Genomic DNA, 26136 nt, shown 5'->3' with positions numbered 1-26136 from the left:
CAAAGATAACATGTTTCCGTGTACCTTCTTTAGTCGCAGGTGCTTTTAACTCCCCTAGGACTAAGTGAATAACGACTGCGTCCAGCCTCTGCCTCATGCCTGGGCCTGGGAGCAGTTTTAACACCTGGGAGAAATGTCTGAGGGGGCTCCAGAGAATTCTCCAGAACGAAGTCCCGCGGAAAAGGCGTGTTTGCGTGCCGATCGCAGGCCTGCGGTACCGGGACGGACAGCCTGGGGCGCCTCAGCCCCCCTAAATACTGCTCGACGGTCGTCTAAGTGAGGGGCGCGCCCGGCGGGGACGCGGCAGCCCGAGGCTTCAGGGCTCCCTGCGGCGATGCCCGGCGGGGCCAGAGGGGTGGCCGGGGGCCGGGGGGGTGTTCCGGCCCCGGGGGCGCCGTCGGGGGCCGCGGGCGGGACGCGGCCCCTCCGCCCCCCCGAGCGCGGCGCGCCCCGGTGCACGTCACCGCTCGGCGCGCGCCATATGCAAATCAGCGCCCGCCGGCGCGCCCCCATTGGCCGCCGCCAGGCGATTTAAGGCGGGCTCGGCGCGCGCCGTATGGCTGCGGCGTCGCTCGCCCGCGCGCCCGGCGGCTCCTCCTCCTCTGCCGGCCCCGTCCCGGCCCCATCCCGGCCGTCCCGCCCGGGCCGCGGGAGGGAGACCACCGCCAGCAAATTGCTGTGCCGCCGCGCCCCGGCCGCCGGAATCGGCGCGTGTTTTGGTTGGGCTCCTTCCCCCACCCCCTCCCTCCCCCGATCCTCCTCCTGCATTTTTTTTTTTTTCAGTTAACGTTGAAATACTTTTTTTTTTTTCGCCTCCTTTTCGCGTGGCGGTGGGTTCTCCTCTCTTCTGCTCCGTTCACCTGCGATCAGCGGATGCAAGTCACACACGCTCCCTCCCCTCCCTCCCTCTCTCTCTCCAAGTTAGCAGCAAAGAACAAAAAAAAATAGCTCCGTTAAGGATAAGAGCGGGAGCGGAGGGGTGTGCGCGCGTCTGCCGGGGAGCGCCGGCGAGCGGAGGACACCGCCGACGGCTCCGCACACTCCTCCCGCCGCGCCAAGTGAAGCAGCAAGTTTGCCGTGCACCTGTTTGAGCAGCTCGAACCCCCGTCGCCGCCGAGCCCCGAAAGTGATTTGCGAAAGGGAGAAAGTTTTCGCCGGCAGGGTCGCCGATCGCTCTCCTCGCGGTTTTCTTCTCCTCCTCTTTTTTTTTTTTTTTTTTTTTTTTTTTTTTTTTTTCTTCACACGGCGGTCGCTACCTAGATACAAACGGGTTTCGCCTCGCTCACTCACCGTCCTCCCGGGCTCCTCTATGTTTGATTCATTTTTCACGTCTGGCACCGGTGGAAAATAAAAAAGCTATTTGAATGTACAGCATGATGATGGAGACGGACTTGCACTCCCCTGGCGGAGCCCAGGCCCCCACGAACCTCTCGGGGCAGACCGGAGCGGGAGGCGGCGGCGGCGGCGGCGGCGGCGGCGGGGGAAACAAAGCAAACCAGGACCGGGTCAAGAGACCCATGAACGCCTTCATGGTGTGGTCGCGGGGCCAGCGGCGGAAGATGGCCCAGGAGAACCCCAAAATGCACAACTCGGAGATCAGCAAGCGCCTGGGAGCCGAGTGGAAAGTCATGTCGGAGGCCGAGAAGAGACCGTTCATCGACGAGGCGAAGCGGCTGCGGGCGCTGCACATGAAGGAGCACCCGGATTATAAATACCGGCCACGGCGGAAGACCAAGACCCTGCTCAAGAAGGACAAGTACTCGCTGGCCGGGGGGCTGCTGAGCGCCGGGTCGGCCGGGGGAGGCCCGGCCGGCGTCGGCGTGGGCATGGGCGTCGGCGTCAGCCCGGGCGGCGTCGGGCAGCGGCTGGAGAGCCCCGGCGGCACGGCCAGCGGCGGCTACGCGCACATGAACGGCTGGGCCAACGGCGCCTACCCGGGCTCGGTGGCGGCGGCGGCGGCGGCGGCGGCGATGATGCAGGAGGCGCAGCTCGCCTACAGCCAGCACCCTGGCAGCGGGGGGCACCCGCACCACCCGCACCCACATCACCCGCACCACCCGCACAACCCGCAGCCCATGCACCGCTACGACATGGGCGCCCTGCAGTACAGTCCCATCTCCAACTCGCAGGGCTACATGAGCGCCTCGCCCTCGGGCTACGGCGCCCTGCCCTACGGCTCCCAGCCCCACCAGAACTCGGCGGCGGCGGCGGCGGCAGCGGCAGCGGCGGCGGCCGCCTCCTCGGGTGCGCTGGGCGCCCTGGGCTCGCTGGTGAAGTCGGAGCCCAGCGTGAGCCCGCCCGTCACCTCGCACTCGCGGGCCCCGTGCCCCGGGGACCTGCGGGAGATGATCAGCATGTACTTACCGGCCGGGGAAGGCGGGGATCCGGCGGCCGCTGCCGCCCAGAGCCGGCTCCACTCCCTGCCCCAGCACTACCAGAGCGCCAGCACGGGGGTGAACGGCACCGTCCCCTTGACGCATATCTGAGCCCCCGCCGGCACTGGAGTGCCGGAGGCAGCCACGGGCGCGGCACCGGCTCGGCCGCCGGCCCCGGCCCCGGGCCGGCCCGCAGGACTGCGCGCCCCGCCGCTGCCACCGCACGCTCAGCCCCGGCCGCCTGCCCGCGCCCCGGCCCCGCGCCGCTCCTGCCCCGCTCCCAGGTTCCCCCCCTCTTATTTTTGCCTCTCGCGCCCCTTCCCTCCCGCCCTCCCCCACCTCTCTCTTTTTTTTTTTCTTTCTTCCCTCCTTTTTGTACAGAAATGTTTTGATGTTCTTGTAATAATAATAATAAATAATAATAATAATAACGAGAGAGAAAAAAGGTAACGGTTGCTTTACTTACCTTTTTTTTTTTTTTAGGAGGACTAGTTTATGAAACTAGTTTTAGACTGAACTTCTGTGTTTTATCGAGACTTTTTGTACAGTATTTATCATTCACCCAAGAGACATAGAGCGTTTATTTGCAAAAGAGGAGAAAGAGAAAGAAAAAGAGAAAGGGGGGAAACGGCGGCGAAAAGAAAAAATACCAATAATAAACACACAAAGTTGTAGGTGATGCCAACTTTTATGCCGCGCGGAACCGCTACGATTTCAGTCACGGATCGCTTCTTGCGAAGGCTTTTTATTGACTAATTAACTCGAAGTTGATGAGGAAACAGTTCTCATTTATTACTCATGTACTAAGACAAATCCAAAAGAACATTTTAAAGTTTTTTGTAGATATTCCCGCGGGTTTGTTGGGTTGGGGTTGGGTTTTTTTTGGTTACTTGTTTGTTTATTTATAAAACTTTTTTTTGTTTTGTTTTAGAAGCTCCGTATTTTTTTTCGGCGTTTGTAAAATTTTATTGTATCTGGATATTTTTGTTTGCTTGTTTTCTCTTTGATTGATTTTGTTTTCTTTTTGTATCATTTCATGTAAATGCATTGTGGAATAATTTTTATTTAGGGGTTACGAAGGAAATCAGATTGTGTATATAGTTTACTAAAAAGCCTTTCTGCTAAACGGAAACCCTAAGGATGCATTCTTTTTTTTTTTTTTTCTTTTTTTTTAGTTAAATAAATTTCAAAGCGGAAAAAGTCACCTGTTAGGAAAAAAAAAAAAAAAAGCTAACTGGAGAACATAGTAGTGTTTGCCATGGTAAGCCTGGAAACACAGCAGGGAAACCTAGATTTTGGGGAGGAAGTTTTAAACAGCAGCGGCAACACAGAATGAAGTGCAGTCTGCAGTAAATGTCGATGTTGCCTAACCTGTGTAAATCAGAAGGGATGAAGGTAGATTTAATTTTAATATTCGTTCCCTACTCCAAGGGAAGGCAGTTTACTGCGTTACTCTTCTAGCCGTGAACGTTCATTTTGTGGATTTTATGGCTGGGCTTGCGGTCCGGACCTTGCCGGGGCCTTAACTTTTCCCCTGCGGTGGGGGGGGGGGGGGGGGGGGGGGGGGGGGGGGGGCGGGGGGAGGGGGGATCGGGCGCTGCCTGCCCCTGCTCGCCTCGGGCCCCTACTCGGCCGGGAGTTCCCGGCGGCCCGGGGGACACCCACCTCCCTGGGGAACGAGAAGACACCGTCCAGCGCGGCACTTCCCCTCTAATTAACACCATGAAAGGAGAAAGCGCTTCGTTTTGCGCGTCCCGAAAAGAAAAGCGGCCTCTAAACCTCATGCTCGAAAAGCAGTTCCATCCCTCCGGAGCATTCCGGGGGGCTAGAGGAGAGCAGCGAGGTCACACGTTTCTCCCCCTTCCCCACCCCCCCCGCCCCCCGTTTTCAGCGACTGGTGCGAAAGCTGTCGAGCAAAACGATGCGTGTCATTTCATTGCAGAATGTTGTTTAATGCTTTGAAATTTAATTAATTTTTTTTCTAGCTGTTGAGAGATACTTTTCTATATGTTAGAATTAAAAGTTTGCTGTAAACTACTGTAGCAAATGAATTTTTAAAGTAGTCATAACTGCTTAAACAAAAGGAAAAAGAATTAACTTCCAGGACTTTAATGTCAATCGCAGCAGGCTGTAGGACTGTTCATCTTTTAGCTCTGGTGAATAAGTACTGCATCCATCCAGGAGTGGGGAAGTTTAGTTAGCTAATGAGGAGCGGGCTAGGACGCTGTTACAGATTACACTTCTGTAATGCTGACATGTCAACTGACATACGTAACTCTTCAGACTCCTGTCGATAATTTTGTATACATCACTCATACTGAACGCGAAATTTTCATGGAAGCTGTCTGTTGATTTCAACCCAAAATATCCCCCACGCTTTTTTTTCTTTTTTTTCCTTCCCCCCCCCCCCCCCCCCCCCCCATTTGAGCCTTTATTAAAGTGAGGAGTGTGAAGAGTGTGCGGGTTCAGACAGAGAGCAGACGACTTTTAGAAGTGTTCAGCGACCAAAAAGAGCATACAGAAAGCAAGAAACTGTGAGAAACCTTCTGTGGCGTTGGTCGCCTCCAGCCAAATACAGTCCTAGACGAAATTTAAAATATTGTTAGCCGTACCTTTAGGTATGCAGATTAAGCTGGATACCTGTTGAACTGTTTCTTGAAACGTGTTGTCCTTCATGTGCATACGTACTCGTAAATATCTGTACACACCGGAGATAGCATCACGACCGAAGAGAAGTGTGTGTGTGTACATGTGCACATGTAGACACATACACGTCTGGTGCACCCTTGTTACGTGCCTTTTTCTTTAAGGGTCATAGCTATTGAAAATCACATTTAGTGACAATGCGGAGTAGAAAAATCCCAGCGAGACGATCGTGTATCTCTGAACACGGCTGACGGAAGAGGAAGATTGGAGCGGTCAAGGGAGAAAAGCAAATAAACATCTGTTCGTTTGCGTCCAAACAACAGAAGTACAATGGGGAAGCGCTTTAAAAAAAAAAAAAAAAAAAAAACAAGAAAAGAAAAAAAGAAATATTATATTTCTCTAAATGAGCTCCTTTTAACGAGTTTTCCCTCGTACCCTCACAATTTAGCGGCTCAATGGCATTATGCCTAGAATAATAGGAATACCTGCACTTTCATCACAAGGGGATTAAAGAGACTCAATCTCGGCTATATTCAAATAAGCTTCGAACATCCTCAGCCCGCCTTTCAAAGTAATACAATTCGCTCTGCGAACGTCGCCTCCCCCCCCCAAAAAAAACCAAAAAACCAACAAACCAAAACCAAATCAAAAAAAAAAAAAAAAAGCCAAAAAATCCACCAACCAAAAACCAAAAAATCCACCCTATCTCCATAAAATACCAAAACCATCCACCCATCCCACCCCCTTGATATACCATCGGGGTATAATCTTTGCTGTTCGTGATTTATTGGTTGGTTTGGCAGTTCAGTTTGATTTGAGTTAAACTTCACGTTTGGGTATTTAAACAAAACAACTTTCCTAGGCAGATGAGTTGGGGTTAGGTACAGTAACACAATTATGTCTTCGGGCTTTTTGCTGTGCGAGTTATATATAAGAGAGTAATTGAATATGCAAAACTAAGAATAGGTTTAAGCGATTCAAGGTTTAAGTACATTACATCTAAAATTGTATGAAATGTTCCTCCTATAGCATGATTGACAGAGCTATTAAAATCACGTATGTGGAAGAATTAAAGCAAAAAGTCATCTCGTTTTCAGTAAAAGGAAGGAAAATCCAGGGAGTAAGGCGAAGGGGAGCGGGGCAGCAGTGCTTTCTCTGCGCAGTTAGGATGCGTGTAGCGTGGGGAGCTTGGGGTCAAAGTCCCCCGTGGGCCAGACCCCACCCCCGCGGTCACCGCTCTGCCGGGGAGTCCCTGTGCCCTGGGAAGGGGACGGCGGCAGAGGAGCCAGAAGGACAGGAGGCACAGAGAGATAACAGGTTTGATCCGCTGCAAACTTCGAGCCAAAACACAAACTTGGCCTGAACTTCACAGCTCTTTTCCCAACGGTTCTCCCTTTTAAAAAAACATTTCCCCCCCCTCCTTCCCCTCCACGGTGCGTGGCTCACTGAGCTCGTAGGAGTGGCGTTGGGCCCCGGGGAAAAGCCGTTCCCTCCAGTTCCACTCCCCCACGCCTTCAGCCGGAGTCACACCGCAACAAGCCCCGGGGGGGAGCATCGGTGGGACGGCTCTGAGCCTCTGCAAGCAACGGAGCGGGGGAGGAGGGCACAACGAAATTGTCCATGAAGATAAAAAGGGACGATTCCAGAAATCAGACTCAACGCGCCCATAGGGCCACAGCGGGACAAGAAGCTCCGCGAAATGCTCCTTGGCAGGGCGGGGTGGGGGGTGGGGAGGACCCTCCCTCCCAGCTGCGCCACATGCAGGCGACATCAGGCCGGGTCACCTGAACGTCTGACGCGGTTACAGCATTTTATCATCATGTGTAAACTGCCACGGAAGGAAAAAAATATCCTATGAAAGAAGAAAAGCACCACAACAGCACACAGACACGCTCCCCCGCCGAAAACCAAACCAAACGGCTGATCTAAGCGTTGTTGTAGAGTAAAACGGAGCTAAAAGACGCAAACTGGCAGGTGTCTGTGGGTTTGATGGGTTATCTGGACGGGATGCTCTCCCGGGCCTGGCGCCGACGCTCTCCCACTCCCGACGATATCCCCGCCTTTCCCGGGCACTCACCGATTCTCCCGAACCCTTTTCTGCCCCTCCCTCCCCCTCTCTGTACACTTTCTGTCAGCTCCCCCCAGTAATCTCCAGCTCTCCCCTTCCCTCCTACACTCAGCAACACGTGGGGAGCGCCGGCAAGGGGCAGTCCCGTGGGGGCGGACAGCGTCAGCGTGCCTGTGTGTCTGTGTGTCCGTGTCAGTGTGCAGGGGGCTGATCTTGCATGAAGGACCCTCCTTGCTAAGCCAATCCCCCCGGAGCCGTGGAGCAGTGGGCCTGGGGGATATTGTTCGTGGGGTGCGAGTGCGTCCCTGAGAGCTGCAGCCCCAGGAAGCGAGGTGCCCCCGGTGCCGTCAGCGGGACGGCAGATGAATGATGCAAGAGGAAAACGGGGGTGGAAAGAGGGGAGAGGGGTGAGAGGGAGAGAGAGCGCGGGGAGGAGGAGCGGGGGGGCGGTGTTTGGAGAGCGAGGGATTAGCGAGGAGAGTCCTGACCCCGAGATCAACGGCCAGTCAAACCCGTTTACAATCACCCGGCAGAAAACCGACGGCTCCCGCTGCAAGCCCGCGGCCGGCCGGGCAGCCAGCGAGACCAGACCCCCCCCGTGGACAGAGCGGGGTCTGGTGGGGGAGGGCCCGGCCCTACTGCGGGGAGAAGGGAGACGCCACAGTCGGGAGGGAGTGAGAGGAGAGGTGCCAGAGGGAGGTCGGAAGACTGCAGCGGGTGGCGGTGGGGGGAGTGCTGCGGTGTGCCCCGTCCCCCGACCGCAGCCTTCGGGCCCCTCACGGACGAGTAGGGGGAGAAGGGAAGGAGGGACAGTTCCAGGCGTGAGAGGCGGGGGCGGGCCGAGATATCTGGGAAAAACAAGAGCATTGCTGTCAACCGGGAAAGGCCTCTCTTGAACTCCACACGGGACCCTCCCGGGCTGGGCGACACCAAAGTCCGGCTCCAGTCATGCGTTCACGGGCCGGCGGGCGCCCTCCCGGACCGCGGGCCATCTGCTGCGCGGCTACCGGGGGCGGGGGATGGCGGTGGGGGAGGGACGGCCCCCGACGGGCCGCCGAGCGGGGCCGGCAGTGGCGGGTGGGCGCCTCGGCTGCCGCTCCGCGCCCTGCAGGGAGCCGGTGCCGCCGCTCCGCCGTGCCGCGCACACCCCACGCACACAGACACTGCACAGGGCGGGGAGACGACACAAGCTATCTGCTTTTTTTTGGTGGCGGGTGGGGTGAGGTGGTGGAGAGTGAAGCAAGAGGTCCCTCCACCCCACGACATTTTGGCTCCTCCTCTTCCAGAAAACTCAGCACCCCAAAAAGACAGGATGCTGGGTGGTTCGGCGCTACCCCACGACCAGCACCGAGCACCTCTGTGCACATCGTCCGAACCGAAGGGGATCTGAAGCCAAATAGCCTGGCCCGCTTCGGGCACATCCCTTGTAAAAGTGCAGAGTGAAGCCCCAGGCAGCTGCTGCCACGCGTGGCCCCACTCTGCGGAACGCGGAGCCGTCTCACCCCGCTGCCCTTCCGACTCCTCAGCGCCACTGGACTCATGCAGCTCCGCAGAGGGCTGGCGCTCGGGACAGCCAGGCTGGCACCAGAGGGTACCGGTCAAGACTAAGTGACTCTCCCTCGGTTCGTGCTGAGGTTAGGGATGGATGCTGCTTTCCGTGGGGAAAGTGAAGCCTGGGGCAAGTGGTTTCACACGGCCGAGGCGAAGAGGAGTTAGACAGCCAAGCCTGGCTGAAAAGTCACTTCTGAAGAGGCAAGGCCAAAAGACAGAGGAGACAAAACAGAAAATGTGGCAGGACACGGTCTTGCAGAGCTCCGAGCCGGGCGGCTGGTGTGAACGGAGTGGCTGCAGCGAGGGGCGTGGGGAAGAGGTGGGAGCCGACTCCCGCTGCCCGGGTGGTAGGAAGGATAACAGATTGTGGGTGCGGCGCGGGCAGGGCCTTGCCTGCCTGCTTCCACGCCTGCCTGCCTGCTGGCTCCAGCCCCGCCGTGCCTCTGCTTAATAATGTCAGGAAAAGCTGGAGCACAAGGGCGGCCCCGAGCAGCAGGACAGCTGGCAGAGGAGCTGGGGAACCTGGTGTGCAGGTACAGATGTAACGGGAGGCTTTCGTTAGAGGCTGAAGCGGAAGCCCATTGACTTTTACATGCAGTGAACCACTCTACTGCTGGAGGAAAGTTTGCAAAAGTAAAGATTAACAAACGAAATTTCAGAGGATCTTGAGGATCTTTAATGTAACAGCGGTGTGATATATGGGGCCCGCTCCTGTGGCTGCATGACCAAAACGGTAAGGGATGCTAGCAGGAAACCTGGAAGTCCTTCCCAGTCTTTATGCCTAAACCCAGGACACACCTAGAGATGCCTTTGTAGGATAGGCTAGAAGTTAGTAGGAGCTGACTGAGCTGAACCACACGGCTGTATGTGCCATCAAAAAGTCTGGAAGTTCCAAAGTGAAAACCCCCATCCCTTAACGGGGTTGTGTTGAGTGAGGGGCAACCCCCAAGGTAAAGGACACTGGTCCCTGGCTTTGGGGTGGAGGCAGTGGTGCCTTGTGACAGAGAACACACACCCCACCCCCAATTTACAAAGCCTTGGGGTGCCCCCGTGCAGTTTCATGCCTATCTTTCCTGGATGGCGTAATTCTCTGAAGGGAGGAGCCTTCAGAAAGGTCTCATTTCAAGAAAGTCATTCAAATGCTTTAGCACGGCCTGTCAGGACGGGTTTGGGGGTAATATGCTTCATGCTCGGTAAAATCCCATTGTCCACGCTTTCAGCCCGGACACCTCTCATTGATTTGGAGAAGACGTGTGCCACGGTTAGCTGCGGCTCTCGGATAGAGGGACTATCTCTCAGAAACCTTAAAAAAAAAAAAAAAAAAAAAAAAAAAAAAAAAGAAGGACAATGAAACCGAGGAGAAGCAGGAGAGCATCTGTCTGTGGTCAAACAATTGGGCAAGTGCTAGAGGGTGAGCTGAGATCCGAGTGGGAAAACGACACTTTAGCCCGGGGCAGACCGGCATGGGCTGAAGAAGTGCGACCGACACAGGGGGGAAGGACAGGAGTCTGCAAAGTGTGCATTTAGGAAAAGAATAGCTTTCACCGGGAGGAGGTGAAATATAGTTTACCAAGGCGTAAAACTCCATAGCAACTAGGAACTAGTGGTGAACAAAGGCATCATACATTCACGGAGCGGGGTGAAGTTGCGGGAGGGGTGCAGGGGGAGTAGGGAGACGTTTATTTCCCACCCAAAAATTGTTAAACCCAGATTACAGAAAGGTTTGGGTTTGTTGGTTTTTTTATCTTTCCAATGCAGAAAAAGTCTATAGGAAAAAAACACCAATGGATAGTTCAATCCTAATCAGATTAGAAGAATGAATGGCTGTTCAGGTTTGGAGCTACAAACACAAGTAGCCCAAGGCCAGGAAAGACCTAAAACCCCAAGCACGGGAGTTCAAAACGAAGTATCGACACGAAAGCACAATTCCCACCCGGTGAGGAAAGCCCTGAAACCACCTACGGTTCTTCCGAGTTATGTACACCTCAATCATCGTCTTTTCTTCCTTCCTTGCACACAGAGCATTTTTATCTTTTGGAAAAATCTTGAGTAATTACTTGATCAAGTGATCAGTTACCTTTCATTTTACCTGTAGGTAGCAGAAGAGAGAAAGAGGTTTTGCTTTTGTTAAGGGTTGGTTTGTTTACTTGTTTGTTTGGGGTTATTTTATTATCTGTGCCTTAGTGCATTATCAGTTTTACCTTCCCCTAAATTGCTTTTCAGTCACGGGACAAGCGAAAGCTTCATGGTTCGTCATCGTCCCCTTCTTCCCCGATGTCAGAATGTAGGAAGTAGTGCAAACCCCAAGACGCTGTGCAATCGAGTCACTGTGAACATGTGCATTTTCTACCTTGAAGGACCGTAAAAAAGAAAACTAAGCGGGAAACGTCTTTTAAAATACATGGCTGTAGGTGAGCTCAATCCTGCAAGTTTCAGGACAGAGTACGAATAAGGAAAGCGTGGAGTTCAGCCTGTGTTTTGCGGTGTTTTGGACAGCCGTAAGAGTGAAGAGGAGGGATACGGGCATGCAGTGCGTTTTGCAAACGGGGAATTTCGGTGCTCTCCTGTCACTTCATTACTTATGTGTCTTATGGAACAGTGGAGAACAAAGTAATGAGAGTAGAACATGCATTTTTCCCTCCAAAAGCACTTCCTCCGTTCATGTTCCTCTCAGTTTCTAACTTTCTAGCAAGGCTGAGTAAGTTTCTGCTACACCTCCAACCAAAATGTCCGTTTAGCCGACTAAGTTTGGGTCACAACGTAGGAACAGTCTCCTAATCGTTTTGTTTTGACTAAACAGCTGCAGAGAAAAGTTCTGCCTGATTTTCCCGAATATAGCAACATCTCAGTTTTAGAGATCACAGACCAAAGCTAACTAGATAAGTGGGACAAGCTGATCATTATGAATGTGCCATATATCCACATATTTAAGATAAGGAAAGCAACGAAATGGCATTATTGCAACAGGCATCCTAGTGTGACCAAACGAGCCCAGTTTTGTACAATTTGGTGGGAGCTTGCTATGTGGCTGTATTATTCAGTGGGTAGTTTCAGATAGATAAACTAAATATGTCTGTGCGTCTCAGACACGTTTTATATCTTTCATAATGTCTAAACTATGTGTTTATGTTTTCACGGTTAAGGTTTGCTATTTAGACGTCTGTATTTATCATCTGTCTTAGGGTAGCCTTACATGATCAATACAAGAAAATACATTTGATAGGTAAGCTTATTGCCATGAAAATGGACAAACTCAGAGTTCGTTGTTTAAAACACGGTCTCTGCTCCTCAGGATATTCTTGTTGATCTCCTTTAACAGGGAGGCTTATTTAAAAAAAAACTGTAATAAAAATCAGTGTGTGGATACCAACTGCTTTAGAAATACATGCAGTGACGTCACGTCCTTGGGAACATCCCATCACACTTTCTGGACGTTTGCTGCAGAATGCAAGTCCCTCTCCATACACACATGGCTGCACACCAGATTCTGGTACCGTCGAGCCGAGGTGTCTTGTCGTACCTTCTAGTTTTAATATCACATGCCCATTGCCTATCAGGAAAAGGACTCGCTACAGGCGCGAAAATTGAGTGGATGTATGGAGGCAGAAAATCATAGCTGAAATTCACAGAGGATCGTGTGGTGCAAGACATAAAAATTTGGAAAAAAAAAAAAAAAGAGGACAGGGCAGAAAAAGTATTACAGAAGCTCCGTTTCTATCCTGTGGAAGAGTTGGGCAACATCTGGAATGGAGTTCTTTCCCTCACTGAGTATCATATAGTAAGCGCAACCCCAGAACACTTGAAAGGGAAACTTCGGCATTCCCTCCGCCGATGCGCACACCTCGCTTAGCGAGAACACCAGGCTCAGACGGGTTTCCAGTGTCTCTCTGGAGACGACAAATGGAACTGTGAAATGCTGATTTTAACAAAACTCTTAGAGTTTTCGGTGGAAGACGTCTGCCTTTTCCCTACGGACAGGGAGAAAAAGATCTTTCTCACGGAAAGCAGGGGTGGAGGCAGCAGTAGCAGAGCTTCCTGCCGCTCTGCCTCCGGCCCAAGGGGCTGCTGATTCAAACCGGGCCGGGCTTGAGAGGCCGTAACTTCGAAAATCGACCTGATTAGACAAAGTAGTTGCCAAAAGTCATTTACTGAAGCCCAGCACCCGGCTATCCTGTGCACACACACGCCCTTGTCCCACCCCCCGACAGCGCCGAGTAGTTTCTTACAGAAGGCGGTGTGAGCGGCCCCTTGTGCCCCGCCGTGGCACCTTCACCCGGGGGGCACCCGGCTGCTGCCCTGGCGCTTCTGCTGAGCAGGTTCAGGGCTCCCTCCAGGCCCACCCGCATTCCGCGTGGGGAGCGGGATTCTGCCCCGCCGGGGGGGAGGCGGCCCGCAGCGGGGGTGCGGGGACTGGCGGGGGGAGAGCAGGAGGTCGGGTAGTGGCAGCGGGAATGCGAGTGGGGAGCCCCACGCCCCCGGGGAGCAGCTGCTGTGGCCGGGCTGAGGAGATAAACGCCTCTTGTCCCTGGAGAAGGGACACGGGACAAAGGTTCACCTGACTTAGGTCAGGGAACCGGCGGCACTCAGGCTGAGAGGGGCTCCACTCTGCGCTTCCCGAGTGGGACAGGTGGGGCTGGCCCTGGTGGATTTTAGCGGGGGTTGAATCGGTCCCCGGGGATTCCCTGTCCAGAGAGCCCGGGGACGCCTCATGGGCCGGTACCGACTGCGGCGGGCAGCCCCAGAGCCAGGCTTGTCCCCTGGCTGTCTTGCTCCTCTCCCTAGGCCCTTTATTTTTTGTCCTCTAGTGACCAAATGGCAACTTCTATGACCTAAGCTGCAGTCTGTCTGCTTGCCTACCTTCCTTCTCTAAAGACGTGCTTCAGGTCATTTTGAGGGAAGTCAGCTACTTACGGGAATTTGAAAAAGCGTGACTGACTTTAGAAATATTTTCAGGAAACCTGCGAAAATGTTCAGCTTGGTAATGCAGGATTTTTGCCCCTGCACAAAACGCAAAATATGAACACATTTAAAAGAATACTTCAGAGAGGAAGAGAAATAAATCCACAGTCATTCAGCAGTAAAACAAAGTCAGAAAATTTTCTCCTCCTGAACTACTGGTCACGGAAGAAATGCCTTTTCTTATATCGAAGAACAGATATTTTAAAGAGTGTTCCTAATGGAAGGAACTTTGTGTTTTCTGCTCCAACAGCGGGGTTCTGTATTTTGCGGAGTATTGTTGTACCACCAACACAGGAAAAATACCATTCGAGAAGCGAGGAGTGTTGACACACAATTTAAGAGCGAATTTCTTAAAGAACAGTTTGCTTCCACCTGACAACAAGATGCTAATAGAACCAACATTTAGAATTTTGCCACTGTACAGAATACTTTCTGAACTTGTAAATAAAAATAAACTCAACAAATATTATTCTCATTTTGGAATCTTTACAATACAATTACTGCAGACTGCTAAGATCACTCTACTGACCCTCAACCATATTACACAGATACTGCCAAACTGAATTCCCTTATTATTTCTCAGAGCCAACACTTGTTAAAAAAGGAAATGCAGAGTCACTAATTTAAATGTTAGCTTTCTAGAAAAAAAAAAAAATAGAAAGAGAAAGCCAGGAAAATGGTGGTAAGCTGTCTTTTAAAATTAAATAAATTTGAGAAGTCTGTAGGAAAATGGCCTAAGGGTGACCAGACTAGTGTTGTCTCTTCCTCAGCCTCCAAGTCTTCTGCAGGTTATTTTTCTCCAGTATAAATGTAATTTAATAGCCGAGATGGATATTGTTTCACTTTCAGTTATCTGCTCTATACTGCGGTCTCATTCTACATTAGATGATTACCTTACTGTCCTATATGCACAATTTAAAGGGAATTACCTATTACTTCAATTATTTGTTTCTTATCAACTGATGTTACACTACAAGGATTTGCATTGAAAGGACACAAAGAAAGAGCAAGTCATGGCACATTGCCAAATAAAAGAGTAATGTTCTGGTGAATTTAGCCCAAATAATTTACTGCTATATAAAAGTGGAAAAGTGGAAGGTGAACCCTTTGACCAATAAATCTCTTCTGCATGTGAAACCCTTATCTTGTCCCCTCCAATATATTCCACACTAGGAAGCCATCATCACTGGCTCTGGTTTGTTATTTGTAAACCTTGATCTTCTGCACTCGGTGTCCTAAATATGGATAATTAGCATCAGTTTATCACGCCTCTGCATATTTTCTCTTCTCTCCAAACATGCATGCTTCTATTGGCTGCCATTCTGTCACAGAAGATTATGGAGACAGATTGCAGAGAATGAATGTGCTAAACGAGATTAGGAAGGAATAGAAATAGCAACTTGGCCAATAAATTCCTCGTGAGAGCCTTATCATACAATTACACGTTGACTTGTTTCACACTCTCCCAGCCTCTTAATCCAACGCCCCCACCAAGAATAAAATTTCACTAATTTCTGAATTACTGCATATCCTCATGACTTCTCACTGAGAATGGTTGGAAGGAGCAACACGGTCGAAAATAGCACATCAAACTTCCAAAAAGAAACTTTACACACAGAAAGAGATGTGGCTTTAAACCATTTGTGGCCATATGTAGAAGGTTTTGTGCAGCAGCAGTTTGAAGGGTCAGGATTTCAACATTAAGACATGCTCCTCTGAGCTTTTACTCCCTAACTCTTTACATCAGAGGTTACCTTGTCCTTAGAGGGACTTGGGGATCAGAATACTGTGTGTTGACGCTGCTAAACTATGCAGTTTGCTGTGCAAACGACTCTCCAATGAGCCCCTACAAACTCGTCAGAAAGCAATGGCGAAAACACCTACTGCCATCATCAGTTTCTGGGACATTCCTGAAAATTGCGTTAATTGAGAAAGCAATTGCCAAAAGCATGACAGCAAAGCGAGACAAAATCTTGCTGTACTCACAAGAAACATCTACCAGCTCTGTGGAGTTAGTTTTGTCCCTTCTGCCGCGGTTATTTCAATGTGGACATCAAGAAAACATGATTTGCATGACGTAATTCAGAGGCATGGCTAAAACCTTCATGAGACATCCTCTCTGCAAGTGTTGCTAGTCTCCATTTTCCCCCTTATACTAGCTCAAGAGGAGGGCTTGCAGAAAGTATTAATGTTGTCATAATATTGTTTTCATTGTTTTAGATACGTGTAGAAGAAGAAGGACATAAATTGAATAAAAAATCCCAAAACCGGAAGAGCGTTCAGTTGATCTATGCTCATAGACTTGATGTCACAGTGCACTCATCTTACAGTTTTAGATTTAAGGACATTTTACAGTGTTTATTACAGTGAAAGGACTTGCTCTAGAAAGGAACGTGGTTTTATAACTCAGTAATTGTTTCCCTCTAATAAATGTGAATCTTCAACCCCGTACAGAACTCAGATAGAAAGTATGATGAAGTTGTGCTACGTATTCCCGAGTTGTTTAGCGTCACTCCTGCCTGTGCAGTCAGATGCTGGCAATGTAGGATGAATGGATACATGTCGCAAGTGCTAAAGGTGTTCGAAATAAAGGGATTCCCTCAAGTGGGAACTTTCCCGCACGCTCTTCCCCAGTGTGGAAATTATCCAGGCTGTAGTGGAGAATCCCCTCTTCCCCCGAGCTGGGGACCATGGAGTGGCCACGAACCTTGGGTATGGCAAACACGTCCTGCAAGTACCCCAGAGTCTTGGCCCTCTTGAGTTATCCTGAAGTGGTTTAAGTGATGGTGGGGTTGGTGATTTTTTTCTTTTTTTAACCTGCCTGTTACTTTTCTCTTGCTCTCCCCCGGAGTTTTGTTTGGTACTAAACCCTTCCAGATGGAAAACCAGACTGCAGATGAGAGTCATGCTCACCCAGAGCCTTAAAACCACACGGTTGCAGAAAAGATTGAGATGAGAATAATGTGACCCTGTGGGATAGCAAGACAGCCTGCTACCTGTTTGCTGCCATAAGAACTTCTGCAGTCACATAAAATTTTAATAACTCTCCCTTATTTCCTTTTTCTTTTTCTTGTTATAGCCATAGGCTTGCATACATATTCATATGCACTTATATCTATACGCGTACACACACACACACACACACACACACACACATATATATATATATATATATGTACACACACATCACCCGAGTGAATTGGTTAGCATCGGGCAGAGAGGCGTTTGCCATTAATCTGGGAACAAACCGCTAACCTCGGTGACTGGTATTTTAGCTTTTCTTTTCTCGCTTCTCTCAGTGTGGGGAGAGCAGTAAAGCTTGTGTGGACTGATTGTGAGGGGCTCTGCTGGAATTTGGCAGGCCAGGGGCTTGGAGAGAAGCCCCATGCTGACTCCTATTCAGCGGGCCAGTTTTCTGCGAGCTTTGGAAGTTTCACTCAGCCGTGCACTCAATGGCTTCACAAAGCTGATTACAAGCTTCAGCGCATTCCTGAAGGAGCCAAAAGCGACGCAGGTGCAAACGAGCCGAGGGAGCCCCTTATCCCGGTGACAGAATGGGACAAGCTGGGAAAGGCTTGGACCACACAAATCCAAGGCTCACCAGGCAGCAGCAAGCCTGCCTTGGGAACCGGGGATCATTATCCTCTCCATTCAGGGGGGACCCAGCGGCGGCAGCGGCACGTCCCAAGGCTGGGGACGGGCTTTCCGTCCCGGCTGGGAGCAGAGCCGTTTCACCTGGCATCCGCTCTCCGCTCCCCTCGCGGCTGCCTCAGGCACGAACCTGAGGTGCCCCTGCTCCCCCGAAATGATTTGTATCCCAGCATCTGTTAGTCTTCAGCCTGCCGCCTGAAATACCTTGCCGTTTTTTTCCTCACTACCCCATCCCACACGAAAAGCCTGTTCGTCTTCCCTTCCCCAGATAAACACGGTGCTAAGGGTCTGTCTGGAAACCCAGCACAGAAAACGCACTGATCCGAAATGGCAGGTTTCCTCCCAGCTGAAGTTCTCTAACAAACACCCTATTTGGAAGCCTGCCTTTAATTCCAGAGAGAAGCCAGCCGAGAGTGCACCCTCCTCCCCTCCCAATTACTCGAGCCACCCGATTCCCACAGAAACCTCCCGCAACACAAACGCCTGGTGAATGCTTTCTGACTCGCTGAAAGCAGCCCACGGTCCCTGCCCTTCCTGCCTCCCCGGCGAGCGAGGGGGTGGCGAGGAGTCGAGGGGGGTCTTGGTGCCGGAGAGGGTGAAGCGTGATTACTTTTAATTAGGGGTTCTCGGAAGGAGCTCCTCTCGCCTCCGCTCCCTCTCCCCCTTTCCTCGCTCTCAGCCCTTCCCTCCAGCCGAGAGAAGAAGCTGCACTTTACTTCCCTGAAAAATTAATTACGGCCCTTCCCCGCTATCAATTACGGAGGAATCAGCCTTTCCTAGGGAGAGGAGAAATAATCAAAAGGCTTTTCAGTCTTGCTGAGGGGGGACGACCTCGGACCGCCGAGCACATAATGCGGCAAGGGGACTGCCGCGCTTCTGGCCGCTGGTTTCATATGCAAATGGCGAGCTGCCTCCAAGTTATCATTATGGTTTTATTTTTTTTCTTAATGTTATTATTGTGTCGGGGTTTTAATAGCCACATGCTCTACCCTTCCCTTTCAGCGAGGTTTCCTTGGCGATCAGCCACGCCGCTTCTTCCCCGGGCGCGTTGCCCCCGCCCCAGCGCCTGCCCCACGTCCATGTTAATTTCGCCCTATGGAAATGAAAGCGGCCCGGCCGGGCAGCTGATATTAAAGCGATCCCCCGGCCCCGAAGCTCGCCCTCCCCGCTCCTCGCAGCGGCCATGCCTCCGCAGGAGCGCGGCGTTTCGGTGCCGTGGGCCCCCCCTGCCCCCCGAGCCCGCCGCCCCTTTCATGCTTGTGAGATGCTGGGGAGGCAGCGGTGCGTTTGCTTGTGTGGAGCACACCGCCTGCAAGCGGTTGCCTTGGCAGAAAGGTGCAGCTTTCTGATGTTCTTTTGTCTGATAACTAATTCAAGTTAATGCGATCTTTATGTAAAGCTAACAGCGGATAATTGTCTATTTTCTCGCCAACAATCTCCATCACAATCACTTATCTGGAAACCTGCGGTTGTATTAATCGTTATATTCCCCGAGATAAGCGTCTCTCGAATTATCAGTAAACACTGGAGGGAAATTAAACAAACTCCAGAGCCACTTAAGTTTCCTCGCAGCTTTTAGCCGCCTTCTCGGGAGGAGGGGGAGTTGGGACGACGACACCCCTCAAACTAACCTGGGACTGGAACACAACATGAGAGGGGTGTGTGTGGGTGTGGGTGTGTGAAACAGTGAAGAAGGGCCTGAAATTTTGGATTATTTTGAACAGCCGAGGGCTGCTGAAGGCGCCTTCCCTTTGAGGTGCCCTTGTGGCAGACAGACACGCACCTTACGCCCCGCTCGTCGGGCGGGGGTCGGTCTTTAGCGGCCCCTGGGACCTTGTTGGCAATTCCTGTAAATCATATAATTAAGTGTATTAGTCTCTGCAGGGAAAAGACGAGCAGCTAGGAGAGAATACACCCAGAGATTAAGCAGGAGTCGCATGGCTTTAGGTCTGATACACGAGAAGAGAGTTCTGCTGCCTTCCGAGAATCACCGTATTAGCACAATTATTGGCAATATTTATACTAGAGAGTGATCTGAACCCCAGGAGGGTAACCGAGAGTGCGAGAGAGCGAAACTACTGTGGGAATATGTTCTAATGCTCAGATCCCATCAGTTCCGTTAGGTGTAAAGAAATTATAGCAAATTGTGCTGGAAACCCCTCCAGGGAAAACATACTTGTATGACAAAGATTTTGTCTTTTTGAGTTGAAGTCAAAACATCGGTGTCAAATTAAACTCATTTTAGGGGCGCTGCCGTGTGTGTGTGTTTACTGGAGTACCTGGGTGGTGGGGGGGGAGGGAAGGGGGGGAGGGAAGAAAAAAAGCAGCTAAAACAATGACATTTCAGTGGTGAATCTGTGCCAGCAGAGAGTTTACAACTTCTTCGGGAAGAGTGAGGCGTCCTTCAGCCTCCCTTCGCTGCCCGCCCGGAGCCCGGGCCGAGGCCACCGCCGTCCTGCCCGGCCACCTCAGGGCTGGATGACAGCGCTCTGCGCGCTTCGCCCTTCTAGGAGGGTTTTCCACGTTGAAAGTGCTTTATGAATGTTAACTGAGTAATCCTGGCGTTTAGTTATGGAGCAGGCACCAAAGAATTTCAAACTCGCCTCTGTGATGAGCTTTATTTACATTTGATTAAAGAGGTTTTGTTTGATTGTTTTGTTTGTTTGGTGTTTTGTTTTTTTTTTTTTCGCAAGCAAACTTTTATTCACGAAGGTTTCCAATGGCACGACTCGTGTCTTAACCTGAGGAAGCTGAGGTCTAGGACGGAAAAGGAAAAAAAAAACCAACAAAAACCAACCAAAAAACAAAACAGAAAAAAAAATTTCCCCCCAACATAACCAAACATAAACAAAACAAAACACCTCAACGAAACACACAAACCTCCTATTACTTTTTTGTGTGTCATGGCAGGGCGTTTCCAAATATGAACGGTTTCTTAAAAAAATAAACAAAAACAAAAACAAAAAAACCCTGCTTAAATTCTTGAATTATTTCACTTGAGCTAAAAGTTCCCAGGGTAGCTTTTTCTTATGGCATTTGAGAATCATCCCACTTCATCTCTCACCTGAATCTTGTCATCTGTGCCATCTTGAAGTGATCTGTGAACAATGCTGGTCCCTTGGACAGCCCAAGCTGGTCAATCAGGCAGAACAGACTATGCAAATGGAATGGAAAGGCGAAGCGATGAAGAACAGTGGCCCCCATTGTCTTGGGCATTTCAAAGCGAAGCCCAGCTGCAGCAGGCGTTGCTGTCTCGGACCCTTGGTTGCTACTCTAATGTCATCATTGCAAAACATCACATTTTGAAAACTCTACAGTCTGAATGCATGATCAGCCCTCCACAAAGATTTCACTTTGCCGTGACATCTTTCGAAGTCACCAAAAAAAAAAAAAAAAAAGTGGAGGGGGGAAAAAAAAGGAGAAAAAGTACCACCACCACTGGGGACTGGGATCCCAGCCACATTGCCCGCTCACATCCCGCAATCCCGGTCCCTCCACTCCTAACTGCGGTGCAGCTGACGCCTTTTGCAACCTTTTGGTGAACGCCTCGCCTTTCATGTTGTTCTTAGCGTCGAATCGGATGATGATTTAAGTTGCATTTAACTTATTTTCTGTCGGGTCTCTTTCAGGCACTCTAATGAGCCAACGCCGATGAAACGTCGCTGTGAGCAGGCAGTGAAGTATTTATTCACAATCGCTTCCAAAACTTCAGATACGCGCGGCTTTAAAAGAGTGAGGCAATGTCTTTGCGAGTGATTAAACCAGCAACTAAGCTGGGTATTTATGGGTCCGTTAGGAGTTTTGTGAATACTCGGTTTCTTAATACACTCATGCAGTTGTCGCTCCTGGATATTGCTGCCAGCCCTGCTCCAGCTTCGCCTCCCGGCACTGGTCCCAAAGTTAGCTCTGCCACGAGCAACGAACTTCCAGTTCAGTAAAGCTGAGGGATGTCAGATGATTAATGTGCATTTTCAAGGGACTAAATCATTGCCCGTGTTTCACTTATTGTTCCTTTTCATTTTCTTTTGTCTGTAGGTGACATTTGTGATCACCATGTGGTGAGCAGAGGAAACTCCCCTCTCTTCCACCCTCATGTCAGGAGCCTGTGCTCAAGGAGCAAAGGTCTGTGCCACCGATATCTAAAAATGCTGGGGGTTGTCTTTTCCTCTTCCCGGTGTCTTATCTCACGGGAATTAGTGAATCCGAAGCTTCTTCTCCAATGATAGTCTGACTCCAGTGAGCCTACAGAGATGGATACTGCCCAGCCTCTGACACTGTGACAGACGCAGCGGTCACACACGAGAGTGGTCACCCTTCAGTGCAGACTGTTTAGCATTCATGTGGGAGCAGAGAAGAAAGTTTCACCAGTCTAAGAGAGCTGAGCTAAGAAACTCTTAAATATGTTCTTTGCAGGACCGAGAGTAATTCAGTGCTTCTTTCTTACCCCTTAAACTGGCTCTTTCCCTTTAGCTTGGTTAATGCATTCTTTAACATCACATAAATTACAAAGGAAGCAAAGGATGGAATTATTCAAAACTAAATAATTATTCACTGTGATTTGATTGGCTTCCTGAAGTTAAGATTTCCCCTTTCAGATTGCTGTGGTGGATAAGAAGGAAAAGATGGGAGTAACAAAGAAAACCAAAGAGAGATTGAAGCAAATGGGGCAAGTAAATTAATGCATAGGTACCATTTCATCTTCTGGCTGGAAGATCTTTCCCCTCACCAAAGAAAGTTTTCCAAGGATTACTACTATGTTAAAAAAAGCCCCTGCTTTCAACTGCATCAGCCCCATGGTGAAACGAGTAATGCAGGAACTCAGACTGCTACCTGCCTCATACAAATGTTTCAATAGAGATGATATGCACTGTAAGCACTCTTCTCTGCCAGCTATTTGATCACTTAGCACCTTAAACCTTTACCTCCTAGACAAATGGATTCCCTAAAATCTATGTTCTAGGAGGTGTTGGACATGCCTCAGGTCTGGGTAACTCACTTACTGACTCGAATGCAGAAACCCAGAGGAAAAACAATGTTGTGAAGCCAGTGCCTGCACAGAGGACAACAGCAAATGCACATGGCCAGGGGCCAAATGCTCTGGTACTGTCAGTGGGCGCATCTTCATCTGGGTCTCTGCTGAAGCACTGCCAGAAAGATGTTGTGAAGGAGGAATTCCAAAGAGGAGCAGCTTCTTGTCACACATCCCATGTAGGTGTTGCCCTGGAGCTATGAAGAAGTGGGAGACTCCTCTGTGCCCACCACAATTCCCAGCTGATGGTGAGACAGATGATGTCCTCAGGGCCCAGACGATGGGTGGGCGACAGGGGCCCACAAGGTCATGTCAACACCCTTGACCCAGGCATGTCCCTCTCCTACAAGAGCCCCATTCTAAGATCATGCTGCCAGCTGGGCCTTACCCCTTCTCAGCACCCTGTCAGCCTCACATGCCAGGGATGAGAGCCCAAAGGTGGGTTAGCCACCCCCCTGCAGGTTTTTTGTCCCTTCATGGAACCAAACCAGTTCCCATCACATCAGGTTAATGACCTTGGTTCTACTGGGAAGGAAATGGGCCCAAATCTGCCCTTTGGGCAGGGTGCTTGGATAAGCAGGGGCAACCTCCTTCCCCAGTAGCCCCATGTTGGGCAGGGGGAACTAACTGGAAACAAGATCAGCTCCTCCCTTGAGAAGCTGAACTTTGCTTTTCTCTCACAGCTGGAACTTCTGCCCTTCTCTCTACCAGCCCTAGTCCTGGTACATTCAGCCACAGTTATCCCTGCTCATGCACTGACTGTATTTTTCATCCAGCCCAGTGTAGTGCCATCTGGCACATGCACACACTGGGGGAAGACAACCATATATTCAGCAAATGGAGCATACACGCTTTAGGTTTTGTTTTGTCTTGTTTTTCTTATTCTTCCAGTTTCTGTTTAAAATTATGTGGAAAAGATAGCCAAAACTCCCAGTTATGAGATTAAAAATTATTGGACAGCAGAGATGCCAGGAGGAGATAAGAACCCCTTTCTGCTGAAATACAGGTTCTTCTTTTCCTCCTTCTGTTTCATTTCATCTCATGCTCAGATAAGGAACAGAATTACTTTAAAATGTTTACATTAACTCTTATTATTCAGGATTTGTTCTAGTCTTTCAAATAATTATTTTACTGTAAGACACGTGTGAGTGATATGTAACAAATGACACTCCTCCAAAGCAGTAGAGCACTACGAGACATCCTGCAGACCTCAAAACCTTTGCTATTTTTATTGCCATGATAAAAATTGATGCAAAATACATCTTCAGATGTAAAAAACCTCACATAGTGTTTTCAGTGAAGCTAGCACATATTGCATTGCCACCTTAATTCAAAGACAGTTTTGTAACAGAATTGTACAATCAAAGCATATTTCTTCCCTGGTAATTCATGCACTGTAAGATTATCAGTTGAGTTGCCCATAGAAAAAGTACTACACCATGTATTGTATTACTTGATTCATTTTCTTTCAAATTTTACTTTAATTTTAACTTTGGCTAATTACTGTATTGTGATCTAAGTCAGAAATCTCAAATTAACTATCAATGTAACTTTTGAAGAAACTCTACAAATGCATGATAATGATGAAATTTAAATTCCTGTCAGTTATTGTGTAATGTCTACACCATGGAAAAGCAAACCTTCAGGTATTTTAATTCCATTTAAATATATAGCATTTGTGTTTCCTACTTCATTTTTCAGAGTAGAATTCTGAACTATAAAAATACTACTAAAAAACCTGTTTGAGGTATTTATTTATTTTCTTTTTCTAAATTGGATTATAGCTTTGATGAAAATGTGAAAGGAAATAATTTTTGGGAGCAAACTGTCAGCTACTCAGATTTCTTTGGAAAAGCAACTTGTTTTACAAGTACAGATGCAGACTGGTAGAATTGTTCTCTGATCCTGCTAAAATAGAGAAACACATTCCAGTGCAGTTGATATCTGTATGTCGAGCTTGATTCTGGTCTCACATCTGTTTAAAACTCAAAAAAACTTTTGCTCAAGCCCTGGTCCAACCCTGAGTGATGTCACTGTATAATGACTTCTGGTGGGCTGCGGTTCAAGAACTTTTACACCACCATGCCTCTTGCCACTAGGCTGAAAAAGGTTATTTTTGCTACATCTTTCTTTTCCTGTGAAACCAGATTAACTTGGAAAGAATTAGAAATGCTTGAAGAGAGATGCTCAAGGTTACTTTTTATGGCAATACTTTTAATTTAAAATTTTTCTTACAAATAAATGCAATTTGTCAGCAACATAAAAATTTGCATTTTCTCATATATTTCCGCTCATCTTTGATTTTTTTGGTGAATCTCAATTTTACATGTATGCATTCATCGCCTTATTTCTAGCAACACAACATTGAAAATTTTATGTAAATAACAAGCGAAAAAGGAATCTATTGTAAAATACAATGTATGACAAATTCATTGAAACAAGCAAAATAATTTAAATAATAGCTCTTCATGAAATGTAAGGAAAGCAATCCCATACCTTCACTGATCAAGGCTTCTGTGTAATTTGGAAAAAAGTGATGAAGGAGGACTTTTTATGCAGTAATATAAGGAGCTCGTTCCAGTTGTTAAGCACATAAATAGAAATTCAGCAAGTCTTACCAAAGAAGGTCATAAACAACCACAACTGAAAACTCAAATGTCTCTCTGTTTTGTACCGTAGAGGGGGAAAAAATAAGAAGATTTTTTTTTAGTGATGACTCAGATTAGCTCCTATTAAACTTAGCTTTGACTCTGAGAAGTGCAAAGCAAAGCAACCAGAACTTTGCCACTCACTCTTAGAGGTTGTTTTACTTACAGACTGGTAGAGTTCCTTTTAAGTGTCTCCAGCAAAAGAGGTACAAAAGAGAAATCAAAGTGGAAGAAGCAGTCAGATGCTACAATGCAGAATCCTTTTGTGTTGATAAGCATCAAAAGGGAACAAAGAAAACTTGAATCTACTCATTTTTCTTCATCCTGTATGCACTGAACAGGTTAAATTATAAAAAAAACTTGTCATAAATGACCTTAGCTTTCAGAGTTTACAGTATTTGCATAAATACTATGAATTTGAATATCCAGGATTAATGTAGTTTGGTTAAATTATCTATAATCTATAAAATTTTATCAGTGATCAGACAGTGGCAGAATAATCTTTCCATGTGTTGAAACGATGTTGTGCCACTCATGTGGACTGAAATGGCTGAACAGACTTGCCTCATTAAACTCCATCTGGGAGTACAACATGTCGGGGAAGAAACCCCGTCATAATTAAACATCCCATCTAGTTTACCATATTAGTGTTAGGTCATCATAAATGGTGGGTAAGTGAAACAATGTTTCTTTTCAGCGGTAACTGCTTCTAAAATTCTACAGAATTTAAATGCTTGGAAATGTTTTCCAGCTCACCTACTTTTAACATCAACTTTAGCCCTTGATATCCCTATTTATTCCTCTAACCCTCCTGAAGTGGCCTTCAAAATGCATAAGCATGGATTTATCGTAAACTTCACTATTGCAGCTCCACTGTGGTTGTTCTGATCATTTCAGGACAAATGCGACTGTTTAAACTAATGACTGAACATCTATTGTGTGAGTGCTGTTTCCTGGTTATCTGGTTATTATTTATTTCCTGCTTGTTCTATTGTTTCTTGCCTCACGAAGACTCCTGTTTGCTCTGATAAAATTCCTTATAACATGGCAGCAACACCAAGGGTTGGGTAAAAGGGCTCCTCTGAACGATAACACAAAGAGCATATAAAGAATCCATCACAGCAGTCAGTAGTATAATGTAATTTATTTTCAGCAGACACCCTCTTCACTACTGGATTAGTCACTTCACTAATGAGCAAATGACCCATA

General features: G+C 48.8%; 1 protein-coding gene and 1 long non-coding RNA gene across 2 annotated transcripts in view; both read left to right on the top strand.

The window, feature by feature from the left end:
- LOC116440150 overlaps positions 1 to 24545 on the top strand; it is a 32038-nt gene extending 7493 nt beyond the window's left edge. Inside the window, exon 2 of the long non-coding RNA XR_004238428.1 lies at positions 21286 to 24545. This is a non-coding gene — a long non-coding RNA (uncharacterized LOC116440150). The remainder of the gene's footprint in view (positions 1 to 21285) is intronic.
- SOX1 (SRY-box transcription factor 1) lies at positions 1222 to 2582 on the top strand. Its single transcript, XM_032100544.1, has one exon. It carries the CDS (start codon positions 1365 to 1367, stop codon positions 2484 to 2486), a length of 1122 nt encoding a protein of 373 aa, XP_031956435.1. The 5' UTR covers positions 1222 to 1364; the 3' UTR covers positions 2487 to 2582.
- Positions 24546 to 26136: the final 1591 nt, after the last annotated feature.

The sequence above is a fragment of the Corvus moneduloides genome, chromosome 2, assembly GCF_009650955.1.
Source record: "Corvus moneduloides isolate bCorMon1 chromosome 2, bCorMon1.pri, whole genome shotgun sequence".
NCBI lineage: Eukaryota > Metazoa > Chordata > Aves > Passeriformes > Corvidae > Corvus > Corvus moneduloides.
Note: the sequence above shows the minus strand (reverse complement) of the source record. Positions and strands in the feature narration are given on the sequence as shown.